The sequence below is a fragment of the Caretta caretta genome, chromosome 7, assembly GCF_965140235.1.
Source record: "Caretta caretta isolate rCarCar2 chromosome 7, rCarCar1.hap1, whole genome shotgun sequence".
Lineage (NCBI taxonomy): Eukaryota > Metazoa > Chordata > Testudines > Cheloniidae > Caretta > Caretta caretta.
The window spans coordinates 50,035,699-50,063,170 of record NC_134212.1 but is presented as its reverse complement, the minus strand read 5'-3'; the positions used below and the strand labels follow the sequence as shown (position 1 = coordinate 50,063,170).

The 27,472-nt window shown below is 58.6% G+C and overlaps 1 protein-coding gene across 2 annotated transcripts in view; it reads right to left on the bottom strand.

The window, feature by feature from the left end:
• MST1R (macrophage stimulating 1 receptor) overlaps nucleotides 1-27,472 on the bottom strand; it is a 50,336-nt gene that overhangs the window by 2,647 nt on the left and 20,217 nt on the right. For both annotated transcript variants that reach the window (XM_075130642.1, XM_048856498.2), the window contains exons 3-18: nucleotides 22,640-22,828; nucleotides 21,967-22,092; nucleotides 21,443-21,613; nucleotides 15,400-15,578; nucleotides 14,333-14,510; nucleotides 13,525-13,670; nucleotides 12,497-12,652; nucleotides 11,127-11,220; nucleotides 10,215-10,442; nucleotides 9,404-9,550; nucleotides 8,001-8,157; nucleotides 7,461-7,553; nucleotides 6,785-7,003; nucleotides 3,682-3,762; nucleotides 1,823-2,004; nucleotides 530-639 (exon numbers count right to left, since the gene is read on the bottom strand). In XM_075130642.1, the coding sequence (XP_074986743.1) occupies nucleotides 530-639; nucleotides 1,823-2,004; nucleotides 3,682-3,762; nucleotides 6,785-7,003; nucleotides 7,461-7,553; nucleotides 8,001-8,157; nucleotides 9,404-9,550; nucleotides 10,215-10,442; nucleotides 11,127-11,220; nucleotides 12,497-12,652; nucleotides 13,525-13,670; nucleotides 14,333-14,510; nucleotides 15,400-15,578; nucleotides 21,443-21,613; nucleotides 21,967-22,092; nucleotides 22,640-22,828 (2,456 nt within the window). The remainder of the gene's footprint in view (nucleotides 1-529; nucleotides 640-1,822; nucleotides 2,005-3,681; nucleotides 3,763-6,784; nucleotides 7,004-7,460; nucleotides 7,554-8,000; nucleotides 8,158-9,403; nucleotides 9,551-10,214; nucleotides 10,443-11,126; nucleotides 11,221-12,496; nucleotides 12,653-13,524; nucleotides 13,671-14,332; nucleotides 14,511-15,399; nucleotides 15,579-21,442; nucleotides 21,614-21,966; nucleotides 22,093-22,639; nucleotides 22,829-27,472) is intronic.

Genomic DNA, 27,472 nt, shown 5'->3' with positions numbered 1-27,472 from the left:
AGCCAGCACCGAGCGGGCATGCCAGGCCCCTGTACCCACCAGTCCTGGGCTCAGCTGGCACAGAGGGAGCAGTGCCAGGCTCTGGTACCCACCAGCCCCAGGCTCAGCTGGCACCAAGGGGGCAGTGCCAGGTCCCTGTACCCACCACTCCTGGGCTCAGCTGGCACAGAGGGAGCAGTGCCAGGCTCTGGTACCCACCAGCCCCAGGCTCAGCTGGCACCAAGGGGGCAGTGCCAGGCCCCTGTACCCACCGGCCCAAGGCTCAGCCAGCACAGAGGCTGCAGTGCCAGGCCCCATAACCCTCTATCCCCAGCAGCCAGCCCCGGGCTCGCCAGCTGCACTCAAAGGAAAGGGTGCCGTGCCTTGGGCTCCCGAGGCCAGTGTGCCTGGGCAGAGCATCCTGTTGGAAAGCGTCTTGCGGTGAAGAGGATGCTGAGGAGTGTGCTTGGGAGTGCTCCAGGCTAGCAAGGCAGCCCCAGCACCTCCCAGCCAGGCACGCAGGCCCCGGACACCCGCCCGCCACACTCACATGCAATTCCTGGCGGCCAGGTCCCTGTGCACAAACTTCATGTGGGCCAGATAGTCCATGCCCTGCGCCACCTGCAGCCCGAAACCGATCAGGTCCTTCACCGTCGGGTTCTGGGGAGACAAGAGCAGGGAGACATACAGCCCATCCCTCGTGCCTGGGCACAGCTCAGCCCTTACCTGGCACTGCCACGGCTGGAGCCCTGCGAACACCAGCTCCCCCAGGCCCCCTGCATCTGGAGCCGGGAGACCAGGGCAGAGCGCTGGGCAGGGCAGCACCCACGGCCAGCTGTCGGGAGACACCGCTAGAACGCAGCTCAGAGCATCTCCACGGCAACCCCTACAGGACACAGGCATGGGGCACAGGAGCGTGGCCCTCTGCTGAGCCTCCCCTGGCCATGGCTGGGGGCTGCTCGGGCAGAGATGAGTAGGGGGCGCAGGAAGGGAATAGCTGGGGGCTGCAGGGCAGTGTGGAGGGGCAGTGGCAGAGCCCGGGGCTGGGCAATGGCAGAGCTGAGGGGGAGGGAAATAGCCGAGGATGGGGAGACTGGAGTATGGTATGGATAGGCAGCAGTAGAGCTGCAGGGGAATAGCTGGGGGGTTGGAGGGCAGCATGGAGGGGCAGTGGCAGAACAGGGGGGCTGGAGGGCAGCACAAAGGAGCAGTGGCAGAGCTAGGGGAGGAGAATGCAGGGCACCCTCTGCTAGCCAGGTGAGCCCCTTGCCTTCCCAGCGCGAAGTGGCCCTGCCGGCCAGAGAGCCTGGGGAGAACAGCGTGAGGACACAGGCAGGGCTCAACCCTGGTGCCCTCAGGACTCACTGCCCCAGCTCCCGGCCTCCGCAGGGCCGGGGAGACTTGGTGGCTGGCTGGCAGGAGGGGCAGCTGGGCTCTCCTGGGCGTCCATTAGCCCCCATCTCACCTTCCTGCCCATTTGACAGGCAGCACAACCCCCCGCCCCAGACCCAGGCACCCCCTATCCCACTTGGGCCCTAGGATCCGGAACGCCCCCTGCCCCTGCAGCAGCTTCAGCCCAGCTGACATGTCTGGCAGCTCCTGAAAACCCAATGGCCATGGTGCTGCCTGGCCCCATCTGCTGGCCCCTGCCTGCTGCGGCCAGGGTAGGGCGCCTGGGCCAGTGCAGAGAGCACAGGCTGGCTAGGCAGGGAGCTGCATGGGGTCTGGCTCTGGGAGCGGGGGTTACCCCTTCTCCTCTAGGCTGCAGGCAGGGAGCCCCAAGCCAGGGTGACCCTGCCTTTGCCCAGCCCCTGAGCAGGGAGGGTGGCTGGCCTGCGCTTACCCGTTTGTTGGAGCGGATGAAGTGCCGGAGGTCTCCGTGCTGCATGTAGGGCAGCACAACCAGGGGCAATCCCTGGCACGGCAGGCAGACACCCACCAGCGACAGGATGTGGGGGTGATGGAAGCTCTTCATGAGAATCCCCTCCTTCAGGAATTCCTCCACCTCCTCCACATCGGTGATCCCTGGGACGGAGCACAGCCATGGAACTGGGGCGCTAACCAGCCCAGGAGCCACAGTGCAGGGATGGGCCCCAGGGGATGGGGCAACCTGGGCTGTCAGAGCCCAGTGAGGAGCAGCAGAGGTGGAGAGCAGTGGCTACATCACAGAGGGGTTAAGCCCAGTGATGAGCTGCCAAAATCTTAACAACCAGTTCCCTCCTCACCCCACGAGGAGGTCATGGCCCGCGCCCGCCCCCCGGGACCCCTGCCCCATCCAACCCTCCGCGTTTCTTGATGGCCCCCCTTGGGACCCCTGCCCCATCCACCCCCCCTCCTCTGTCCCCTGACTGCCCCCGGAACCAGGCAGGAGGGTCTCGTGGGCCACCGTAGTGGGCGCCCACCACGCCTCACCCCGCCCCTAAGAACCAGAGGGACCTGCCTGGGGGCAAGGTGGGGAGTCCCGGTGGTGCTTACCTGGGCGGCTCCCAGGAAGCATCCGGCAGGTCCCTCTGGCTCCTAGGGGCAGGGTAGCAAAACTGGAGGGGGGGGGAGTGGCTGCTCCCCCCAATGATCACATCAAAAGTGGCGTCTTAGGCACCGACTCCCTGGGTGCTCCAGGGCTGGAGCACCCACGGGGAAAATTTGGTGGGTGCAGAGCACCCACTGGCAGCTCCCCGCCCCGCGCCCGGCCCCAGCTCACCTCCGCTCCGCCTCCGCCCCTGAATGTGCCGCCCTCCTCTGCTTCTCCGCCCACCCCCACCCCCGGCTTCCCACGAATCAGCTGTTCATACGGGAAGCCTGGGAGGGCTGAGAAGCAGGCGGTGGCTTCGCACTCAGGCCCAGGGAGGCGGAGGCGAGCTGGGGCGGGGAGCGGTTCCCCTGCGCCTCCCCCGCCCCCCCCCAGGTTACCTGCTGCTGCACCGGTGGCCCTCCTTGTGCCCCCCCCCCACCCCCATCCCAGCTCACCTCCACCACCCTGGGCCTGAGGGCAAAGCTGCCGCCTGCTTCTCGGCCCTCCCAGGCTTCCCGCGCAAACAGCTGATTGGTGGGAAGTGGGGGGGGGGGGCGGAGAAGCAGAGCGGGGCAGAGCATAACTCAGGGGCGGAAGCGGAGCGGAGGTGAGCTGGGGCCTGGCGCGGGGTGGGGCAGGGAGCTGCCAGTAGCACCCTCCAAATTTTCCCTGTGGGTGCTCCAGCCCCGGAGCACCCACAGTGTCGGCGCCTAAGGCGCCACTTTTGGCCAGTTGTTAAATTTAGGAGCCCTTTTAGAACTGGTTGTCCGTCGTGGGACAACCGGTTCTAAAAGGGCTTCTAAATTTAACAACCGGTTCCAGCGAAGTGGTGCAAACCGGCTCCAGCTCACCACTGGTTATGCCCACTCCATGAGACACCACATCCAGCCACCAGCCAGGCACAGCAGGGGCTGGGCACACACACGCTTCCTGGCCCCTGGCACTGGCAGCTGCACAGGAGGAAGGCCTGAAGACACCCAAGAGTCAGGCATAGCCCAGATAGGTGGGGTGCCCGTTCCATTCACCTCCTGCTCCTTGGCCAACAGCCTGGCACGAGTGAAGGGCCAGCGCAGGAAGCAGGCAGGGCTCAGAGGCACCCTAAAGGGGATGGGGATTAGGGACCCCCTAGAGCATGGCAGAAGCAACCCCCGCAGGAGAGCAGGCCAGGAGCCAGAGGGAAGGGCACTCACGGTTCAGGGATTTCACAGCACAGTGGATCTCCCTCTCTGCCAGATCTCTGTACATGCCATGGTACACGCTCCCGAAATGCCCTGGCCGGGAAAACACAGGCACCCTGAACAGAGCCGCCATGCAGCAAGGAATGCCCCAAGCTTCCCTTTGCTCCAGACCCCAGCCGACATGCTGCAGGCAGGGCAAACACCTAGAGTCCAAGGAGATGGGCTGGAAGATGGCAGAGGGGCTGCAGGAGAGTCAATGCTGCAGGGCCCGAATGGGCACCAGATACAGCAGGGGGGCTGGGACCGCGTTACTGCTGAGAGGCACCCATAGATACTGGATACAGTCAAGGGGACATGGCAATGTTGGTGCTGCAAGGCCCAGACTGACACCAGATACAGCCAAGGGGACGGAGTCGTATTGGTGCCACAGTGCCCAGATGGGTACCAAATACAGCCAATGGGATGGGCCCATGTTGGCGCCACAGGGCCCGGACGGGCACCAGGTACGGCTAAGGGGATGGGGTCATGTTGGTGTCGCAGGGCCTAGATGGACGCTAGATATGGCCAAGTGGACGGGCCATTTTGGCACTGCAGGGCCCAGACAGGCACCAGATACAGCCTGACCTATTGTGGGACCTCCAGGCCGGCCCGACAGGCTCCCCTGCAGGGCTATTCTGCACTGAGCCGGGAACCTCATCAGGTTCAGAGAGGCGACCTAGCTGGGCAACAGCCACAGGCATGCACCTGGCACTAAGGGGAATGGGCTGAGCTTGATGCTGCCAAACTGCAGTGCTGCTCAGCCCGAACCCTGGGCAGGGACCGGCCCCTCCGACCAGGGGAGCAGCAGGGGCCAGGCAGCGAGGCTGCGGCGGGTATGGACTCCCCACCCGTGCCCAACCCCGCATGCCATGCCATGGATGAATGCCATCTGTGCTAGATCAGCATCACATGGGGGCTCTCGTTAGTACTGAGCTTCTCTGGGGTGGGACCTTGACACAGAGGGAATGCCAGGCAGGCCCAGTCCAACCCAGCTATGGCTCAGTGCTCACTGTGCCAGGCTGTACGTGCCACACAGGCCCAGCCAGAGCCATCTATGGCTCAGCGCTCACTGTGCCATGCTGCTGGTGCCATGCAGGCCCAACCCAACCCAGCTAAGGCTCAGCACTCACTGTGCCGGTCTGCATGTGCCATGCAGGCCCAGCCCAGCACTCACTGTGCCAGGCTGCATGTGCTACATGGGCCCAGCCCAACCCAGCTACGGCTCAGCACTCCTTGTGCCAGTCAGTGCATGCCACACAGGTCCAGCCCGACTCAGCTATGGCTTGGCACTCACTGTGCCAGGCTGCGGGTGCCACGCAGGCCCGACACAGCCGCAATTCATAGATTCATAGATACTAAGGTTGGAAGGGACCATTATGATCATCTAGTCTGACCTCCTGCACAACGCAGGCCACCGAATCTCACCCACCCACTCCTGAAAAACCTCACCTATGTCTGAGCTATTGAAGTCCTCAAATCGTGGTTTAAAGACTTCAAGGAGCAGAGAATCCTCCAGCAAGTGACCTGTGCCCGATGCTACAGAGGAAGGCGAAAAACCTCCAGGGCCTCTTCCAATCTGCCCTGGAGAAAAATTCCTTCCCGACCCCAAATATGGTGATCAGCTAAACCCTGAGCACAGGGGCAAGATTCACCAGCCAGATACTACAGAAAATTCTTTCAGTATTTATCCCACCCCATCTAACATCCCATCACAGGCCATTAGGCCTATTTACCATGAATATTTAAAGATCAATTAGTTACCAAAATCATGTTATCCCATCATACCATCTCCTCCATAAACTTATCGAGTTTAATCTTGAAGCCAGATAGATCTTTTGCTCCCACTGCTTCTCTTGGAAGGCTGTTCCAAAACTTCACTCCTGGTTAGAAACCTTCATCTAATTTCAAATCTAAACTTCCTGGTGGCCAGTTTATATCCATTTGTTCTTGTGTCCACATTGGTACTGAGCTTAAACAATTCCTCTCCCTCTCCGGTATTTATCCCTCTGATATATTTATAGAGAGCAATCATATCTCCCCTCAACCTTCTTTTAGTTAGGCTAAACAAGCCCAAGCTCCTTGAGTCTCCTTTCATAAGACAAGTTTTCCATTCCTCAGATCATCCTAGTAGACCTTCTCTGTATCTGTTCCAGTTTGAATTCATCCTTTTTAAACATGGGAGACCAAAACTGCACACAGTATTCCAGATGAGGTCTCACCAGTGCCTTGTATAACGGTACTAAAACCTCCTTATCCCTACTGGAAATAACTCTCCTGATGCATCCCAAGACCGCATTAGCTTTTTTCACAGCCATATCACATTGCCAGCTCATAGTCATCCTATGATCAACCAAGGTCCTTCTCCTCCTCCATTACTTCTAATTGATGCGTCCCCAGCTTATAACTAAAATTCTTATTATTAATCCCTAAATGCATGACCTTACACTTTTCACTATTAAATTTCATCCTATTACTATTACTCCAGTTTACAAGGTCATCCAGATCCTCCTGTATGATATCCTGGTCCTTCTCTAAATTGGCAATACCTCCCAGCTTTGTATCATCCGCAAACTTTATTAGCACACTCCCACTTTTTGTGCCAAGGTCAATAATAAAAAGATTAAATAAGATTGGTCCCAAAACCAATCCTTGACGAACTCCACTGGTAACCTCCCTCCAGCCTGACAGTTCACCTTTCAGTAGGACCCGCTGTAGTCTCCCCTTTAACCAATTCCTTATCCACCTTTCAATGTTCATATTGATCACCATCTTTTCCAATTTAACTAATAATTCCCCAGGTGGCACGGTATCAAATGCCTTACTGAAATCTAGGTAAATTAGATCCACTGCGTTTCCTTTGTCTAAAAAATCTGTTACTTTCTCAAAGAAGGAGATCAGGTTGGTTTGGCACGATCTACCTTTTGTAAAACCATGTTGTATTTTGTCCCATTTACCATTGACTTCAATGTCCTTAACTACTTTCTCCTTCAAAATTTTTTCCAAGACCTTGCATACTACAGAGCTCACTGTACCACGCTTCGGGTGCCAGGTGGGCCCAGCCCGGCCCAACACTCACCTTTGCCAATGACCCGGTCCCGGTGTGTTAGCAGCCGCTCCTCTGGGATCAGGACATCCTTCACCTCCTCCAGCAGCTCAGGACGGAGGTTTTCGATGCAGCAGGATGGCATCCTCACGAGCGGCATGGCAGAGCCGTCACTACTGCCCGTGTAGGAGGCATCTCGGAAGCGCCTGCTGGCAAAGCCACCACTGGGAGTGGCGGCTGGGGGAAGCACCGCTAGGAACCAGACAGAGAGAGGAAAGTCACAGTGAGACCCTGGCAAAACCCTTCTTCTCTGCCAGATCAGCCTGCGTGCCCTGCCACCTGCTCCCCGCTGGGGGAGAGGGATGAACTGCCCCTTGGAAAATCCCCAGGGTCTTCCAATCAATGCCCACCAGCCCCGCGCGGGCCCCCAAGCATTGCAGAGCTGGGAGCTTATGGGCGGGGGTCCCACGGCCGGCAAGGGCCAGCGGGCAGGAGCTGCACATAGCCACGGCCAAGACCCGCCCACTGGGGAGGAACAGAAGGGAGCAGACTGATGTGCTGGGGCAGCTCTAACATGGGCAGGGCTGCCCTAAGCTGGGCCCTCAACCGGCCGGGGTTGAGGGGGTCTGCTGCAAAGACGGTGACTCAACCCTGGCCCCACAGGCTGCAGGCACAGTGAGCAGTGCCCCCCGGCATGCCATTTCTTTACCCTGCACATCCCGGTAGTCCATGGAGGAGGGTAGCAGGGCGAATCTGGGGGTATTCCCATTGGGATTCACCAGCATCTCCAAATTCTCGGTCCCTGCAGACATGGAAAAGAAAGCCGTTCAGAGCCTCAAGAGCCAACGCTGACCTCATGGCCTGGCCCACTTCTGCTGGGCACCAGCTATCCCACCGGCATCACTCAGACCCCTGCCCCACTGAGAATACGGGAGGCCCAGGCCCACTCGGCGCCAGCACCCTAAGGACTGGCACAGAATCAGTAACAATGTGGGGCGGGGGGCAGTTTCTTGGTGCCCAGATAGCAGGGTGATGGGCACATTGCCCATAATGCCAGAAGACACCTCCTCCATGGTCGTGGGGCACAGTCCCATTCACCCAGGAAAGGCATATGCCACCCAGCTGAGGGCCCAGAACAGGAGTGGACGTTGCCAGAGCAGAGGGCGTGTGACACAACGGTCAGTGCCTGTGGGAATGGGACCATGGCAGGCTCAGGGGTGCGATGCCCTGTGTGAGGGAGGGGAATTACCCATCTTCCTCCTGCGTCTGCATTTCAGCACCAGGAATGCCAGGAGGCAGCCGAACATGAAGGTGGTGATGGTGCCCAAGAGGATGCCAGTCAGGGGGTCCGGGGAGATGGTGGCCACCACCCAGCCCAGGTCCTGACAGGCACCATTCACACAGATCTGGGGAAGAAGAGGGCAGGCAGTCAGTGTCCCGGCAGCCAGCAGGCAGAGAATGGATCCCTAAGCCATCTGCAGGATTGGGGGGACTTGCCCATACCCCCCTGCGCTGACCACCACCCCAGCTCTTATCTAGTACTTTCACCCAGCAATCTCAGTGTGCTCTGCCAAGGTCAGTGCCTTTAGCCCTGTTTTGCAGATGGGGAAACCGAGGCACGGGGCATGGCCATGACTTGTCCAGGTCTCCTGAGTCCCAGCCCAGTACTCTATGCACCATGCCACTCTGCCTCCCTGAAGCACTGGCGCTCCTGCCCAGGTTCTCCAGAGGGCTGGGGCTGGCATGAAGGGAGCTCCTCTCCACACAGGTCTCCTGGGTACCAAGGGATGCAGCGCCCAGGGCTGGTGGGACAACAGAGGGCCCAGGAGCAGGCAGCGCATGTGGCACATGACCAGCCCCGACCCACGCTCCCCTGGCAGGGCAGGCACCGTCGCCTGATGGCCCAGGGGACATTTCCCATCCCTGGGCCCAGGGAGCTACACCCTTCTGTTACAGGGCTGCTCCGAGCATGCATGTCAGGTACCCCAGCCCCTGCGCTTTGCCCCCTCTCAGCCCTGCCCAGCAGCACCCCTGCAAAGCCTGGCACTTACTCATCTTGGCAGTGAGCACTGGGTGGGGCAGGTAGGGCAGGACATGGGCATCAGAGATGCCACCCCAGCACATGCCATGGCGCAGAGATGCCAGGGGAAAGAGACTGACAGGGTCACCACATGGGCTCAGCTGGCAGGAATAACGGCTCCAGCGGGGACCCCCCGGCCACCCCTTTGCACCCAGGGCAGACAACAAGCAGCTGGCACAGCCTGTAGCTGCATGCTGGGCTGGACGCTGCTTCCCGTGCCCTCCTCACTGCGTGCAGGCAGCAGAACCAGGAGTGAAGCCCAGCAGCTGGCTGGCAGAGGGGCAGCCGGTCTCCACAGGCCTGGTGCCCTCCAGAGACCAGGGAAGCCTTCCCAGGCAGCTGCACTCAGGGCATGTTCAGCCCTGAGCACTGTCCAAAGGAGAAGGGCAGAGAGGGGGGGTGGCAGGCTGCAGGCCAGAGGCCACAGGGCAGAGGGCCAATCTAGGCAGTGCTGCCATAGCCGAGAGCCAGGCCAGATCTCCCTGGGCTCTGCACCAGCAGGGGGAACGGGGGCAAAGCCACTGGGAGCCCAGCTTAGGGCGGGTGCTGCCCTCCCCCAAGCTTGGCTCTACCTGCACAGGGGCTCCATCCAGGGGGAGGCTCAGGTTCCTGGGGATCCGGCAGGTCACCTCGTTCTTCAGCACACTGGGATGGCAGTCCCGGCCCGCCACCGTCACAGTGATTCTCATGCAGCCCACCAACACGTCCAGCCCGATTTGCTGCGCACACAGCCACCGTCACAGGGATCCCCCGACCCTAGCTAGAGAACTCCCCATCCTGAACCGCCCCACCTCCGCCAGGATCCCCCTGGCCTGAGCTGCCCCACCTCCCCTGGGAACTCCCCAGCCTCTCCCTGGAACCCCTCCCGCCACCTGAGCCGCCCCCCAGCCCCCAGGTTGCCTTCCCGGCCTGAGCTGACCTGCCGCCTCCAGGAACCACACCGCCTGAGCCCCCCCGCCTTCCCCAGAAACCCCCAGGCCCACCCCTCCCGAGGGCATCCCACCATCCCAACCTCAGTTCCAGCTGCCAAGCCTCTCCCCTGGGCTACCATTCCTGGGCTCTCGCCCTAACCAGTGTCCCTGTCCTTCAGGGCCAGGCATTCGTCCCCCTGCAGGTCCTCAGTCCACTGGCCATGGCCCCAGGCCCTCCCGCACCAGCCATTGTCCGGCCCCAGGCCCTCCTGCACTGGCCATCCCTCCATGACCTGGGCCCTCCCCTATCCCATCCCCACCAGCCATCATCCCATGCCCTGGGCCCTCATCTCTCTGCCCCCCAGTTCTCTCTGGCATTGTTCTGGCCCCCAGCCCACCAATGCAGGGCTGGCCTGGCTCCCTCAGTCCCACCCCTGCCTGGGTTCCCCGCCTCTCCCAGCCCCCTCCGTACATGGATCTCAATCTCGTGGTCACCAGACTTGAGGTGGTAAGTGTCGTCATCGTGCTCGAAGGGCAGGATCTGGGGCGGGGGGTAGTAATGCACGCGGAAGGCCCTGCGTCCGGGGGAGCCGTCCAGCAGCACAGTCAGGTTGCCCTGGGCGCTCTCCACCCTGTTAGCGAAGGGGTAGGCTGGGCTCTGGCACACCAGCTGCTCGGGGGAGCGTGGCCCCATGCACACCTGAGGGGACAGGGCGTGTTGGAAGGAGCGTGCCCGGGAGCAGAGCTCACAGTGGCGAGGGGACCCGGTGCTCCTCGGACATGGCCCGGACCTGGCTCCCAGGCCCCACGTCAGGCCCAGGCCCGCGCCGCCCTTCGCTCTGCCGGCTACACGCTACGGATCCAGCCCAGGCCTCTCGCCATCCCCTCAACCCCGCTACATGCACACTACGTCTGCAGGGAGCCCGGGGCTGCCGCACCAAGTTAACGCACCCACTTGGACAACTGGAGACCAGAGCCACCAGTGACATGAGTGTGTGAGCTCTCAGTCACCTCCTGGTGAATGCACAACCCCCTGTCACTGGCACAGCCTGGGCCCAAGAGTGGGACAGCAGGGCCTGCGGGCCGGCACTGAGCAAAGCCCAGGGCTGGGCTAGCAGGGGCTGCGGGTCAGGATTGAGGGGCACTAGCAGAGCTGGGGAGGAGCCCAGGGCTGGGCTAGCAGGGCTTGTGGGGTGGGACTGGGGGGCACTGGCAGACTGGGTGGAATCTCCTTCAGCGCCTGCCTGCACCAGGCCCGACCAGCATTTCAAGTCCGTTTTTCTCTCCCCCTTCAGCACATCATGCCCAGCTCCCTGACTGTGATTCCCCAGCCTCAGCCGGCCCTGGCCCACGATGCCGGCCCTGCCCCACCCCTCACACTCACCTTGGCCTCCGTTGCCACGCTGGCATCCACAAACTGGATTCTGGGGTAATACACGGAGTCCAGGCTGGTGCCGTGGATGGTGAGGGTCGAACCCCTACAGAAGGTCATAGGTCACTGCCACATGGAGCGTGAAGCACAGCCCTGAGCCTGGGACTCTGGGGCGGGGGGAGACCCGGCCAAGACACACTGGGGGCCTACCAGCTAGGGGGAGTCCCTGGCTGGGGCACGTTGGGGACCCCGGGGCCAGCAGAGCCCTGGACGGGATGCGCTGGGGACCCCGGGTCCGAGCCAACCTCCAGTGTTGGGCACGCTTGGGATCATGGGGCTGGGGGAACCCCGTACGGGATGTGCTGGGCACCCATAGGCCGGGGGAACCCCATACGGGATGCGCTGGGGACCCAGGGGCCGGGGGAATCCCAACTGGGGTACACTGGCTAGACACGCTGCCTGGAGCCTCTGGAGCCCACAAGGGGAGCTGTGCCCCCTGTTCCTAACCCCCCATGCTGTGAACTCCCACATGTCATGGGCTTGCAGGAGGAGGCTGAGGCTGCCCCATCCCCAGCCTGGAGGGGAGATGCCTTGGCTCCCAGAAGGGGGTCCCCAGCCTGGTGAAATGGGCCAGGCTGCTGGGCACAGAGTGCTAGGCTCTTCACCGTTCCCTGCAGGGAGGAGGCCATGCAAGCTGGGGGTGGGGGAGGGAGGCTGTGATCCGGGGAGGTTGGAGAGAAGAGTTGGCGGGGGAGGGTGACGTTATTGACAAGAACTGTGACCATATAGATCATTGTTGCAACCACTGTTATATATTTGCAGCAAATATTGTACAAGTTTGTTGAGTGAGGTGTCTATGAAAAGGTTATGATTTGCTGGTTATGATTATGCTATCTGTATGCATGTATCATTTTTGTATTTAAAGTTATAAGTATTGACTCTATACTGTCTGTATTTCAAACTTGTGCTATGCTTCTGGGTGACAGAAGTCCTCTCTGTTTGGCTGGTTTGGCATGCCTTAATAGTAAAGAACTCCAGCTTTGGGCTATAACTGCCCTGCTCTAAGCAATTTGTCCTGAACTGATACTCAGTTGTGTCCCGCCAGAGATCGCATCGTTACGGGGGACTGTGACCTGGGGGGTTAGAGGTGAAGGGCTGTGATCAGAGGGGCTGTGATCTGGAGGGGTTGGAGTGGGGCTGTGATTGGGAGGGGTTGGAGTGGGGATGATGTGACCTGTGGGGTTGGAGTGGCTGTGATCGGGAGAAGGGGGGTTGGAGGGAGAGGAGGAGGGGGGCTGTGACCAGGGGGTTGGAGTAGCTGTGACCGGAGGGATGGAGTGGGGAACTGTGACCAGGGAAGGGCGGGGGGTCAGGGGACTCACTCGTAGGCGCAGGTGGGGGAGATGTCATGGAGGACGGGGTCTGGGCGGTACTGGAATGGCTCCGGGGCAGGGAACTGCTGCCCATCTATCCACACGTCCACGGGGACAGAGTGCAGGTTGCTGGCTGCAGGGCTGATGCAGCGGATCTCGGTGTGGCTGGGGACAGAGGACAGCACAACATGGAGACAAACAGACCCCTGGCTGGGCTGCAGGCTGCCCCGCAACCCACCCTGGCCCAACCCCATTCCCTGCAGTGACCCGCCTGGACCAGCACAGCCAACACCCCCACACTGGCCATCCCGTGGCTGGAAGCGGGCCCGGCCCCATCCGTGCCCCAACAGGCCTTGGCAGTCCTGGGCAGGAGCTCCCCCGCGAGGGCTCTGCCCCCCAGATGGACCCCGGGCACTGCAGACAGATGTGTGCTCTAACACACTGCAGAGGGTCCGTGGCACCAGACACCATCCAAAGGACCCCACATGGGTGTTTATGTATAAACATGACCTCCATGGAGCACACACACCCATACGAAGCTGGCAGCACCCGGCCACACTAACCCAGCTGCTCAGCCACGCTGACCCGGCCACACCACACCTGGCCACGCTGACCGAGCCATGCAAACCCAGCCACGCCCAGACACGCTGGCCCAGCCAGAGCGACCCAGCCACACCCGGTGACAATGACCCAGCCACACCGATCCAGCTGCATCCAGCCATGCCGACCCAGCCACACCAACCCAGCCACACCCGGACATGCCGACCTGGCCGCACCGGCCCGGCCACATTCGGCCATGCCAACCCAGCCCGTTCAGCCACACCTGGCCATGCTGACCCATGCCAACCAGAGCAACACCAGCTGAGTCCAATTCAGGCAAAGTAGCCCCCAGGCCATTCTGACCTAACCCTTCCCAGCTGGGCCGCCCACCGTCTGGCTGTCGAACACAAAGGCTTTAGCTCCGCTGACCTAGAGCCAATGGCCCAAGCCCAACCCCCCAAGCCAATGCAGCACTGAGAGCTCCATGCTTGCTGTACCTCTGCTGCCCCACCACGGGGCACTCCACCCCAGCGAGCGTCACTCTCCAGCTGCTGCCCACGGTCAGGTTTCGGCCCCGGATGGAGAGCTGGGTCCCGCCGGCCAGCGGGCCATATGCAGGGTGGATGGCAGTGATGTTCGGCACCTGTGGAGCCACAGAGGGCACGGGGCCTTTACCAAGGGAAGCGGGGGGCAGGGCATCCCCAGAGGAGAACCTCTCCAGCATGCAGCCCGCCAGCCAGACACCTCCCTGCCGGACACAAAGCACGGCCCAGGGAGAGGGCGAGCTCCTGGGGAGGGTCCTGCCCCTCTGACACAAAACGGGATGCCAGGGCAGGGCAGCCCATGGCTGCCGCAGTGGAGCTGTCTCCATTGCACATGCTGGGGCTGTCCAGCGGCTGCCATAGGAGCTCCATCAGGGAGGAAGCTGGCCGCAGGCTCAGCCCGGCCTCCAGAGAGGGAGGGGTGGTGATGAGATGCTGCAATGCCTGGCACCACTGATGCCCCCCCCAGTGCCCAGGGGTGCGCTGTGTACACTGGTGGGGGGGGAGGTCCCAGCTGGGCACCTGGCCCTGCTTACAGAGGAGCCGGGCCCGACACATGATAAGAATGAGCTGCTGGCTGGAGAGCAGGCGGGGCACTCTGCCAACCCTGCTCTGGGGGCTGCCGTCCCCAGGGTCCCAGCTGGCACTGACGGGCAGCTTTCCCAGGCAGGCTCCATTGCTGACCCCTGGTTCCGGCTGCTGGGGCCAGCTCTCCTCTGGGGCTGTCCCTGCAGCTGGGTGGCGGGCAGGGGAAAGGACGTACCACGAAGACGAAGCCACTGAGGGATGAGGAGCCACTGACATAGAAGGGCGGGTCCCTCGTCTGCTCCTCGATGGTGAGCTGAACCGTGACGGGCACCGCCACCGCCTGGGTGCTGTTCAGCTCCAGCTCACATACCAGCACGTCCACAGCGGCCTTGGTGCGGGGCAGCACGGGGGGCCTGCGGGACACAGCAGGGAGCACTGAGACACGGGGGCAGGCCCAACCTCCCACCCCAGCCAGAGAGGACAACAGCAGGGTCCAGGTGCCTCTGCTTCTCCTTCCGCACACCTCTCGTCTTCTATCCCCACCCGCAGAGCAGGGGCACCAGCTGGGGAGCCGCGGCTCCGAGAGGGAAAGTCACTGGACTCTGTCACCAAAAGCACCCTGGCAATCGGTGAACACCTCTCGTACAAACCCCAGTGGGTGCCACCAGCTGCCCGTGCTCTAGGTCTGATGGCAAACCAGCTGGTGCCCCTCATTCCCAACCCAGAGCCCCTCCTGCCCATAATACTCCAGCCCCCTGCTAAAAGGCCCAGTTGCTTGGGGCAGTGGCTGCATGACATGGGGCAGAACTCGCTGGGGTGGCAGCACTGGTGACTCGGGCCGTAGGGAAAGGCCAGTGGCTGCGTGCCTGGAGGAGCTGAGCCCAGCCTGCACTGCCAGCCCATTTCCACTCAAGAAAGCTGCCAGCTTCTGGCACCAGTACATGGAGGGGCCTCACCTGGGGAGATGTTGTGGCTCAAATGCAGACAGAGCAGGGGCCGGGTCATACTACAGAGAGAGGTCCACCGGGGGTGGCGGGCAAGGGGGAGAGGCAGCTGACCCAAGAACCACCCCCATTCTGCCTTCCCCCTGCTACCTAAACTGGGGGAGGTAGGGGGTGTGTGCCCCAAGCACCCCGTATGCTGAATAGGGAAGGTGCCTCTTCCCCCTCCCCACCCATGTTCTGAGCTGCTGCTGGCCAGGAAGGAAGGCCCCATCCCCAGGCAAGCCAGCAGGAGACACCTCTATCCCCAGGTCAGTGGCAGCCCCAACAGCAGACCCAGAGCCCCTCCGCCGCCCCCTACCTCCTGTCCAGGCTCTTCTCAGGCAGCACAGTGCAGGTCCTCTGCCCCACCGTCACCCAGTAGGTGCTGCTGGCCACGGGGGACCCAACGGCGGTGGCGAAGTGCGGGCGCGACTGGAAGCCCATCCCGCAGAGTGTCACACGGGTGCGGCCATGCAAGGGGGCACTTCGGGGGTAGAACTGAGGGGAAACAAGACAGTGTCACATCCCCAGCCCACCCCAGTCCCCCCGACATCCCGGCTCTTCGCCCTTGGATCCCCAACAGCAGCACAGGGCTCTCCCACCCAGCCCATGGGCAGCAGGTGGGCAGCCCAGGTGGGGAAGGGAGGGTGCAGGCCAGAGGCTGGCCCTGTGACAAAGCCTCTTGGTGAGCCCTGGGCCATGGCAGGAGGCACATCCAATGGCAGGCTGAGGGGACCCCAGAGCACTGACAGGGCATGACTCCTTCGTGGGGGCGGGGGGCAGCAGTGGATGGCACTGGCTGCCGTGCCCACCCTCCCCCTTGTCCAAACCCAAGTGATGTCCCTGCGGCCACTGCAGCCAGTGCTGACGTGATGGACCCAGCGTGGCTCACACCCCAGGGACCAAACCAGCAGCTTCCAGAGCCCCAGGCAGGAGCTGCAACAGCGCAAGCTGAAGAGTTCCCCAGCACCGAGGGGACTTGTGATGGCCCCCATGCAGTGGGCTGTCCCTAGGGGGCCTCTAACAGCTCCCTGTCCCGCAGGCCGCCCTGAGGGGGCCCGTGACTGCTCCCCGACCGGCAGCACAACCCAAGGGGACCCATGACAGCTCTCTGCCCAGCTGGACGCCCCAAGGAAACTCCTGTCAGCTCCCCACCCAGCAGGACGCCCTGAGGGGGCCCATGGTAGCTCCCCGGCAGGCAGCAGTCCTGTGGAAGGGCAATGCTGGGAAAACAACCTCTTCCTGTACTGAGGTTTATAACTTCTTCTAATGCAACTTAGCAGCTGGGCATGAGGAGGAGATGTCTGTGAGTGCTGCACGGATTCCGGCCAAGTGAGGAGGGCTTTAAACTAGGTTCACTGGGGGAAGGAGACCAAAGCCCTGAGGTAAGTGGGGAAGTGGGATACCGGGAGGAAGCATGAGCAGAAGCGTGCAAGAGGGGAGGGCTCCTGCCTCATACGGAGAAAGAGGGACGATCAGCGAGTTATCTCAAGTGCCTATACACAAATGCAAGAAGCCTGGGAAACAAGCAGGGAGAACTGGAAGTCCTGGCACAGTCAAGCAATTACGATGTGATTGGAATAACCGAGACTTGGTGGGATAACTCACATGACTGGAGTACTGTCATGGATGGATATAAACTGTTCAGGAAGGACAGGCAGGGCAGAGAAGGGGGGGGAGGGGGGAGTTGCATCGTACGTAAGAGAGCAGCATGGCTGCTCAGAGCTCCGGTATGAAACTGCAGAAAAACCTGAGAGTCTCTGGATTAAGCTTAGAAGTTTAGAAGAGTGAGCAACAAGGGTGATGTCGTGGTGGAAGTCTGCTATAGACCACCAGACCAGGGGGATGAGGTGGACGAGGCTTTCTTCCGGCAACTAACGGAAGTTACTAGATCGCAGGCTCTGGTTCCTATGGGAGACTTCAAGCTCCCTGATATCTGCTGGGAGAGCAATACAGCGGTGCACAGATAATCCAGGAAGTTTTTGGAAAGTGTAGGGGACAATTTCCTGGTGCAATTGCTGGAGGAACCAACTAGGGGCAGAGCTCTTCTTGACTGGCTGCTCACAAACAGGGAAGAATTAGTAGGGGAAGCAAAAGTGGATGGGAATCTGGGAGGCAGTGACCATGAGATGGTCGAGTTCAGGATCCTGACACAGGGAAGAAAGGAGAGCAGCAGAATATGGACCCTGGACTTCAGAAAAGCAGACTTTGACTCCCTCAGGGAACTGACACGCAGGATCCCCTGGGAGAATGACATGAGGGGGAAAGGAGTCCAGGAGAGCTGGCTGTATTTTAAAGAATCCCTATTGAGGTTACAGGGACAAATCATCCCGATGTGTAGAAAGAATAGTAAATATGGCAGGCGACCAGCTTGGCTTAACAGTGAAATCCTTGCTGATCTTAAGCACAAAAAAGAAGCTTACAAGAAGTGGAAGATTGGACAAATGACCAGAGTATAAAAATATTGCTCAGACATGTAGGGGTGAAATCAGGAAGGCCAAATCACACCTGGAATTTCAGCTAGCAAGAGATGTTAAGAGTAACAAGAAGGGTTTATTCAGGTATGTTAGCAACAAGAAGTCAGTCAAGGAAAGTGTGGGCCCCTTACTGAATGAGGGAGGCATCTAGTGACAGAGGATGTGGAAAAAGCTAATGTACTCCGTGCTTTTTTTGCCTCTGTCTTCACGAACAAGGTCAGCTCCCAGACTACTGCACTGGGCATGGGGAGGAGGTGACCAGCCCTCTGTGGAGAAAGAAGTGGTTCGGGACTATTTAGAAAAGCTGGACGAGCACAAGTCCATGGGGCCGGATGCGCTGCATCCAAGAGTGCTAAAGGAGATGGCGGATGTGATTGCAGAGCCATTGGCCATTATCTTTGAAAACTCATGGCGATCGGGGGAAGTCCCAGACAACTGAAAAAAGGCTAATGTAGTGCCCATCTTTAGAAAAGGGAAGAAGGAGGATCCTGGGAACTAAAGGCCAGTCAGCCTCACCTCAGTCCCTGGAAAAATCATGGAGCAGGTCCTCAAGGAATCAATTCTGAAGCACTTAGAGGAGAGGAAAGTGATCAGGAACAGTCAGCATGGATTCACCAAGGGAAAGTCATGCCTGACTAATCTAATTGCCTTCTATGACGAGATAACTGGCTCTGTGGATGAGGGGAAAGCAGTGGACGAGTTGTTCCTTGATTTTAGCAAAGCTTTTGACACGGTCTCCCACATTATTCTCGCCAGTAAGTTAAAGAAGTATGGGCTGGATGAATGGACTATAAGGTGGATAGGAAGTTGGCTAGATTGTCGGGCTCAACGGGTAGTGATCAATGGCGCCATGTCTAGATGGCAGCCGGTATCGAGCGGAGTGCCCCAAGGGTCGGTTCTGGGGCCGGTTTTGTTCAAATATCTTCATAAATGATCTGAAGGATGGTGTGGATTGCACCCTCAGCAAGTTTGCAGATGACACTAAACTGGGAGGAGGGGTAGAAACTCCGGAGGGTAGGGATAGGATACAGAGGGACCTAGACGAATTAGAGGATTGGGCCAAAAGAAATCTGATGACATTCAACAAGGACAAGTGCAGAGTCCTGCACTTAGGACGGAAGAATCCCATGCACTGCTACAGACTAGGGATCGAATGGCTAGGCAGCACTTATGCAGAAAAGGACCTAGGGATTACAGTGGACGAGAAGCTGGATATGAGTCAACAGTGTGCCCTTGTTGCCAAGAAGGCCAAAGGCATTTTGGGATGTAGAAGTAGGGGCATTGCCAGCAGATCGAGGGACGTGATTGTTCCCCTCTATTCAACATTGGTGAGGCCTCATCTGGAGTACTGTGTCCAGTTTTGGGCCCCACACTACAACAAGGATGTGGAAAAATTGGAAAAGGTCCAGCGGAGGGCAACAAAAATGATTAGGGGACTGGAACACATGACTTATGAGGAGAGGCTGAGGGAACTGGGGTTGTTTAGTCTGCAGAAGAGAAGAATGAGGGGGGATTTGATAGCTGCTTTCAACTACCTGAAAGGGGGTTCCAAAGGGGATGGATCTAGACTGTTGTCAGTGATAGCAGATGACAGAACAAGGAGTAATGGTCTCAAGTTGCAGTGGGGGAGGTTTAGGTTGCATATTAGGAAAAACTTTTTCCCTAGGAGGGTGGTGAAACACTGGAATGGGTTACCTAGGGAGGTGGTGGAATCTCCTTCCTTAGAAGTTTTTAAGGTCAGGCTTGACAAAGCCCTGGCTGGGATGATTAAATTGGGGATTGGTCCTGCTTTGAGCAGGGGGTTGGACTAGATGACCTCCTGAGGTCCCTTCCAACCCTGATATTCTATGACCAGCCATCCAGGGGCTCAGATGAGGGGAAAAGAAGGCATTTCCCCATGTTAACAGAGAGATGTTTTTAAACCACTTGCTGCCATCCCATGGGTCACTCTGCTGGTGAGTTTGAGGCCTTTCCCTCCCTGCGTCTCTCTGCTCTGTTTTGACTGTGAGCTGGTCAGGACAGCTATCTGTTACCCTGGGTGTGTACAGTGCCAAGCACAATGGAGCCCTTATCCTCACATTCTGCAGCAATACTGAGCCCTCGGTGTAACCAGCCCTTGCTGGGGAGCTGGCCTTTGGCAAGGTTTGAGGGGAAGCTGAACTAACAAGGCTATGGCGATTGGAAAAACAATTCTGACATATTAGCAGCTGCTTCTGAGCGTGCTTACCAGCTCCTCTGCCCTGTCTGAGTCTCTGCAGGAGGGAGGTGGTGGGAGAGGAAGTTTGTTGTTGCAGAGGACCACGTGTGGCCTCGCCTAGCAGTGGGGACCCCGGAAAACTGCCTGGAGATGGGGGACCCTAGCAACCAGTGAGCTGGTGACCAGGAGGCCAAGCCCAGCTTGGCAGTCAGCCGGTTCTGGGCAGTGGGAGGACAAAGGGCTGAGGAGAGAGGACCCCGGTGACCTGACCCACCAGTTTAGGCCAGTGGGCAACAAAGGATGGAATATAGGAGCCCCAGGCACCTGTTTACCTGGGAGGGAAGACAAAGGACAGGGGAGGAGCTGTTTTGAGAGATGATATAGGATGATCGGCTGGAAGGAGGGGGCTTCTGGACTGGGGAGAGAGAGCAACCAGAGCCCACCTGGATGCAGGAGAGACCTAGATGTACGGTGCTGAGGGTTGCTAGGCCTGAGGGCCTAGAGAGTTTCCTGTGCTGTGTTCAGATGCTCAATAAACCCTCCTGTTTTACACTGGCTGAGAGTCACTTCAGTCTAGAGATCAGGTTGCATCATTCCCTCTGGGGGTCCAGAGCAAGTGGACTCCCTGAGGGGGCCCATGGCAACAGTAGGCCCCCTCTTGCCTACTCAGAGAGGTGCGGTCAGAGAGGTGCAGTTCCGGGGGGCCTATGGCTTACCCCCCGAGAGAGAGCAGACCCCTGAGAAGGGCTGTTGCACTGAAGGCTGTTCCTTCCAGGGACTGTATGGAGCTGAGAAAGAGCACACGTCCTGAGAGTCTGTGACATAGGTCAGTTACCTTAGACCCGAATGAGAGGGCACATGAGAAATGGCAATAAAATATCGCCTGATCTAGGGAAGGGAGGACGGGGGCATCTGTTCTCCCTGTCTCATAGCACAAGGGCAGAGGACAAACAATGACATTAAAAAATGGGACATTCAAACCAATAAAAGGCAATACTTCTACACACCACATGTGGGCAGACTGTGGAACTCACTGCCACCAGAAGCTGCAGAGGCCAGGAACTCGACACAATGCAAAAAGGGATTGGATGTGGGCACGGACAACGAGAATAGCCAGAGCTGTCATAATTAATAACAAATCTGGCAGGATATTGAACCTTCTGCCTCAGAGCTTAAACCAACCTATTAGAGACCAAGAGGAGACCTGCCTGTGGAGGGCTGACACGTCTGAAACCTCAGCGCTGGCCCCTGGGAGGCTGGGCTGGACGGATCTCCACTCTGACCCAGTCTGGCAATGCCCATTTTCCTCTGATAGGCGACAAACCCTGCCCTCTCCCCCCAGCCTGGCACAAAGCCAGTCCCAGCCAAGAGCAGCTTGTCCCCTGCCAGCCCCTCTGGGGGGAGGGAAATGCCCAGGTTACTGCAGAGCTAGGAAAGTGGATCGGGGGTGAGCACAAAGGAAAAGCTGGATCAGCGCAGCAGCCAGGAGATACCACTCCCTCCAAGGCAGGGTCGGCAGCAGGTGGGTTTTGGGTCCGGGGCCCTAGGGGCTGCATGTAGCACGGGGACGTATCAAGCTGCACCGGAAAAAACGAAGTGCAAAGCGAGGGCCCCAGGCAGGGCAGGAGCCAGCACAGCGTCCAAGGAGGAACAGGAAGGACAGAGCAGGGGGTGGTTCAAGGGCCTACATCAGTGAGGACAGGAGGGCAGCTCTTCTCGGTCCATAGTGCCGCGCAGTCCTTCTGCCGAGTGCACGTGCCCCCGCACCAGCCGCACTGCATGAGGCGCTCCGCCCGCAGGCAGCGCTGGCATGTCAGAAAGTGGCGGCAGCCCGGGCCAGTGAGGGAAACTTGAGACACCTTCAGGAGAAAGGGAGAACATCAGTGCACAGGGCTGAGGCTCGCGGAGATCTCGGGGCAGCCGCAAAGCACCCGCGAACGGGGACCCCCACACACCCCTCAGCACCAGGAGGGCAGGACACAGCCTTCCTGCAGTTGGCATGCCCTTGGGCACAGCCATTGCTGCCTCCCAGCCACAGGTGAGGGGCAGCAATGAACCCTGTGGCCCACCCAGCACATCTCCCCAAGACAGACCAGCTGGTGGCCCAGGGCTCCGATCCCATTTGGGGCCAGGGCAGAGAGTGGCTTCCCGACCCAGGCAAAGGGGGAGACCCCAGCCCAGCGAGGTTGGGGTAAACACTCGCCTGTCTCACCTTGTTTCCAGTGGCGAAGAACAGAGAGTCCTCCAGCCGACCAACCTCCCGCAGCACCGGCAGCTCCTTGCCCAGGGAGAAATTAGCCAAGGTGACAGTGTAGGAGCTGGATCGCTGAAGCACCACCTGAGGGGGGACAGTGACCGCATTCAGAGAGCTAGCAACTCCAGGGAAAGCCGGGGGCATGGCCCAGCCGACCCCCGCAGGAGGAGAGCAGCACTGCCCTTGGTGGGGACCGTGCCCCGGCCCTCTGCAATCCCAGGGAAGTGGGGGTCTACGGTGTCCGCACGGTCCTCCAGTGCTGCCCAGGCCCAGCCAGTGGCCTGACCACACGGCTGGATGGAGGCAGCTGCCTCCTCCAGGCCCAGCCAGTGGCACGGATAGGCTACAGTAGTGGCAGCAATAGCACCAGGGCAAGGAATGGAGGTGCTTTGGATTGGGCACAGTCCAGTCAGCCTCACGGGTCATTGTAACTGGCAGTCAGCCACAGAGCCCCAAGTCCAGGCACGATTCACCCCATTTCATCCGGCCCATGTCAGTTCCACAGGATGGACGCCCTGTGTGGGCTTTGGAAACCGTTGGAGCAACCCAGGGCACGTCGCCCCCTGCTGGAGGGGCTGGCATTGCAGCCCCCCTGGGAATGGAGACGGCACAGCTGCGGAGCCAAGTCTACCTGCATGATGCGCCCCTCCGCCGTGCCCAGGTGGGCGACCGTCACATTGCCCTGGGCCTCCACGAAGATGGAGGTGAGCAGAACTCCGACCATGTGCCCATTGAACAGATCCACCTTGTAGGGGGCCGTGGTGACCAGGGTGGGCTTGTTCCAGCAACTGGTATCCACCACCGGAGACGAGAGGTTCACCTGGGACATCACACAGTATTAGCTCCCTGCAGCACCTCCCCCGCCCCCCCGTCTTCCTCCCCCCACAGCTGCCCGGTGTCACACATAGACCTGCCAGTGCTCCCACTGCATCTGGGGCCGCTGCCCCTGTCCTGCCACTCGCTGCTCCCTCTGCCAGCCACCCATGAGGAGGGAGCAGCTGGGGGGAAAGGGGACAAAGCGGACAGGGAACCCACTGCTGGCCCCAGCCTCTTCCAGCTACCCCCTGCCCGGCTTCCTCCCACCACCACCAGTAGTCAGCTCCAGATTCCCACCCATACACCCCAACCCCCAGGTACTACCCAGCCCCCCAGTACCACCTATACACCCCCAACCCCCCAGCACCCACCCATACACCCCCTGAACCCCAGTACCACCCAGCCCCCCAGCACTCACCCATACACACCAATCCCCCAACATAGAATCATAGAATCATAGAATATCAGGGTTGGAAGGGACCCCAGAAGGTCATCTAGTCCAACCCCCTGCTCAAAGCAGGACCAATTCCCAGTTAAATCATCCCAGCCAGGGCTTTGTCAAGCCTGACCTTAAAAACCTCTAAGGAAGGAGATTCTACCACCTCCCTAGGTAACGCATTCCAGCGTTTCACCACCCTCTTAGTGAAAAAGTTTTTCCTAATATCCAATCTAAACCTCCCCCACTGCAACTTGAGACCATTACTCCTCGTTCTGTCATCTGCTACCATTGAGAACAGTCTAGAGCCATCCTCTTTGGAACCCCCTTTCAGGTAGTTGAAAGCAGCTATCAAATCCCCCCTCATTCTTCTCTTCTGCAGGCTAAACAATCCCAGCTCCCTCAGCCTCTCCTCATAACTCATGTGTTCCAGTCCCCTAATCATTTTTGTTGCCCTTCGCTGGACTCTCTCCAATTTATCCACATCCTTCTTGAAGTGTGGGGCCCAAAACTGGACACAGTACTCCAGATGAGGCCTCACCAATGTCGAATAGAGGGGAACGATCACGTCCCTCGATCTGCTCGCTATGCCCCTACTTATACATCCCAAAATGCCATTGGCCTTCTTGGCAACAAGGGCACACTGCTGACTCATATCCAGCTTCTCGTCCACTGTCACCCCTAGGTCCTTTTCCGCAGAACTGCTGCCTAGCCATTCGGTCCCTAGTCTGTAGCTGTGCATTGGGTTCTTCCGTCCTAAGTGCAGGACCCTGCACTTATCCTTATTGAACCTCATCAGATTTCTTTTGGCCCAATCCTCCAATTTGTCTAGGTCTTTCTGTATCCTATCCCTCCCCTCCAGCGTATCTACCACTCCTCCCAGTTTAGTATCATCCGCAAATTTGCTGAGAGTGCAATCCACACCATCCTCCAGATCATTTATGAAGATATTGAACAAAACCGGCCCCAGGACCGACCCCTGGGGCACTCCACTTGACACCGGCTGCCAACTAGATATGGAGCCATTGATCACTACCCGTTGAGCCCGACAATCTAGCCAGCTTTCTACCCACCTTGTAGTGCATTCATCCAGCCCATACTTCCTTAACTTGCTGACAAGAATACTGTGGGAGACCGTGTCAAAAGCTTTGCTAAAGTCAAGAAACAATACATCCACTGCTTTCCCTTCATCCACAGAACCAGTAATCTCATCATAAAAGGCGATTAGATTAGTCAGGCATGACCTTCCCTTGGTGAATCCATGCTGGCTGTTCCTGATCACTTTCCTCTCATGCAAGTGCTTCAGGACTGATTCTTTGAGGACCTGCTCCATGATTTTTCCAGGGACTGAAGTGAGGCTGACTGGCCTGTAGTTCCCAGGATCGTCCTTCTTCCCTTTTTTAAAGATTGGCACTACATTAGCCTTTTTCCAGTCATCCGGGACTTCCCCGGTTCGCCACGAGTTTTCAAAGATAATGGCCAATGGCTCTGCAATCACAGCCGCCAATTCCTTCAGCACTCTCGGATGCAACTCGTCCGGCCCCATGGACTTGTGCACGTCCAGCTTTTCTAAATAGTCCCTAACCACCTCTATCTCCACAGAGGGCTGGCCATCTCTTCCCCATTTTGTGATGCCCAGCGTAGCAGTCTGGGAGCTGACCTTGTTAGTGAAAACAGAGGCAAAAAAAGCATTGAGTACATTAGCTTTTTCCACATCCTCTGTCACTAGTTTGCCTCCCTCATTCAGTAAGGGGCCCACACATTCCTTGGCTTTCTTCTTGTTGCCAACATACCTGAAGAAACCCTTCTTGTTACTCTTGACATCTCTGGCTAGCTGCAGCTCCAGGTGCGATTTGGCCCTCCTGATAACATTCCTACATGCCCGAGCAATATTTTTATACTCTTCCCTGGTCATATGTCCAACCTTCCACTTCTTGTAAGCTTCTTTTTTATGTTTAAGATCCGCTAAGATTTCACCATTAAGCCAAGCTGGTCGCCTGCCATATTTACTATTCTTTCGACTCATCGGGATGGTTTGTCCCTGTAACCTCAACAGGGATTCCTTGAAATACAGCCAGCTCTCCTGGACTCCTTTCCCCTTCAAGTTAGTCCCCCAGGGGATCCTGGCCATCCGTTCCCTGAGGGAGTCGAAGTCTGCTTTCCTGAAGTCCAGGGTCCGTATCGTGCTGCTTACCTTTCTTCCCTGTGTCAGGATCCTGAACTCAACCAACTCATGGTCACTGCCTCCCAGATTCCCATCCACTTTTGCTTCCCCCACTAATTCTACCCGGTTTGTGAGCAGCAGGTCAAGAAAAGCGCCCCCCCTAGTTGGCTCCTCTAGCACTTGCGCCAGGAAATTGTCCCCTATGCTTTCCAAAAACTTCCTGGATTGTCTATGCACCGCTGTATTGCTCTCCCAGCAGATATCAGGAAAATTAAAGTCACCCATGAGAATCAGGGCATGCGATCTAGTAGCGTCCGTGAGCTGCCGGAAGAAAGCCTCATCTACCTCATCCCCCTGGTCCGGTGGTCTATAGCAGACTCCCACCACTACATCACTCTTGTTGCACACACTTCTAAATTTAATCCAGAGACACTCAGGTTTTTCTGCAGTTTCGTACCGGAGCTCTGAGCAGTCATACTGCTCCCTTACACACAGTGCTACTCCCCCACCTTTTCTGCCCTGCCTGTCCTTCCTGAACAGTTTATAACCATCCATGACAGTACTCCAGTCATGTGAGTTATCCCACCAAGTCTCTGTTATTCCGATCACGTCATAGTTCCTTGACATCACCAGGACCTCCAGTTCTCCCTGCTTGTTTCCAAGGCTTTGTGCATTTGTATATAAGCACTTGAGATAACCTGTTGATCGCCCCTCATTCCCAGTATGAGGCAGGAGCCCTCCCCTCACAGACATTCCTGCCTGTGCTTCCTCCCGGTATCCCGCTTTCCCACTTACCTCAGGGCTTTGGTCTCCTTCCCCCGGTGAACCTAGTTTAAAGCCCTCCTCACTAGGTTAGCCAGCCTGCTCGCGAAGATGCTCTTCCCTCTCTTCGTTAAGTGGAGCCCGTCTCTGCCTAGCACTCCTCCTTCTTGGAACACCATCCCATGGTCAAAGAATCCAAAGCCTTCTCTCCGACACCACCTGCGTAGCCATTCGTTGACTTCCACAATTCGACGCTCCCTACCTAGGCCTTTTCCTTCCACGGGGAGGATGGACGAGAACACCACTTGCGCCTCCAACTCCTTTATTCTTCTTCCTAGAGCCACATAGTCCACAGTGATCCGCTCAAGGTCATTCTTGGCAGTATCATTGGTGCCCACGTGGAGAAGCAGGAAGGGGTAGCGATCCGAGGGCTTGATGAGTCTCGGCAGTCTCTCCGTCACATCGCACATCCTAGTACCACCCATATACCCCCAACTCCCCAGTACCACTCAACCCCTCCATACACTCCCGTGCACCCCCTGCACCACCCAGTCCTCCAGTACCCATCTATACATCCCCCAACTCCACAGCACCCATCCATACACCCCCTAACCTCCATCCTCACCCCTATACATCCCACCTTCCACTACGGGGTGCATTGCCCAGGAGCTGAAGTTGATACAATCGACAAATACAAAATGAACTAAGTAACTGATTGGCCCAGAACATCCCCCATAGAGCTACACAGAACTTGGCACCTGCGGGTGTGGGTAGCCTTTGGACTTGGCACTGGCTGGGCGAAGAGCAGGGGATTCCCCTGATCTCCAGCCTCCATTTCTGCAGAAGCCTGGGCCAGCTGGGGATCACCAGCAGCTAGGGAGACCTGGCCACAGGTCCAGCTGTTAAGCGGAGGACAAGAGATCCTGCAAGGGAACAGATACTGCTGGCCGCTGCAGGGGAAGCAGCAGCTGCTGGGCATTTGGATGAACGTTGCGGCGGCGGCTGCTGGGCAATTTTAGAGCCGTTTCCCCTGCAGGGAAGTCTCTCTTGGGATAACAGGCAAACTCCCTGCCTTGATCCCAGAGTTTCCCAGCCCGGGAAACTTATGACACACACACTGCTGGATGGAGACCTCCTGCCCTGGGCCCTGCAGCCAGCGAACCGAACCTGAGCTGCCAGCGCCAAGGGCTCCCAAAGGAAGCTGATGATCAGGGCGTAGGACGGACAGGGAGGAGTAGGACAAATGTCCTCAACATTCTGGGTCACATAGCAGCGCCCTCGGAAAC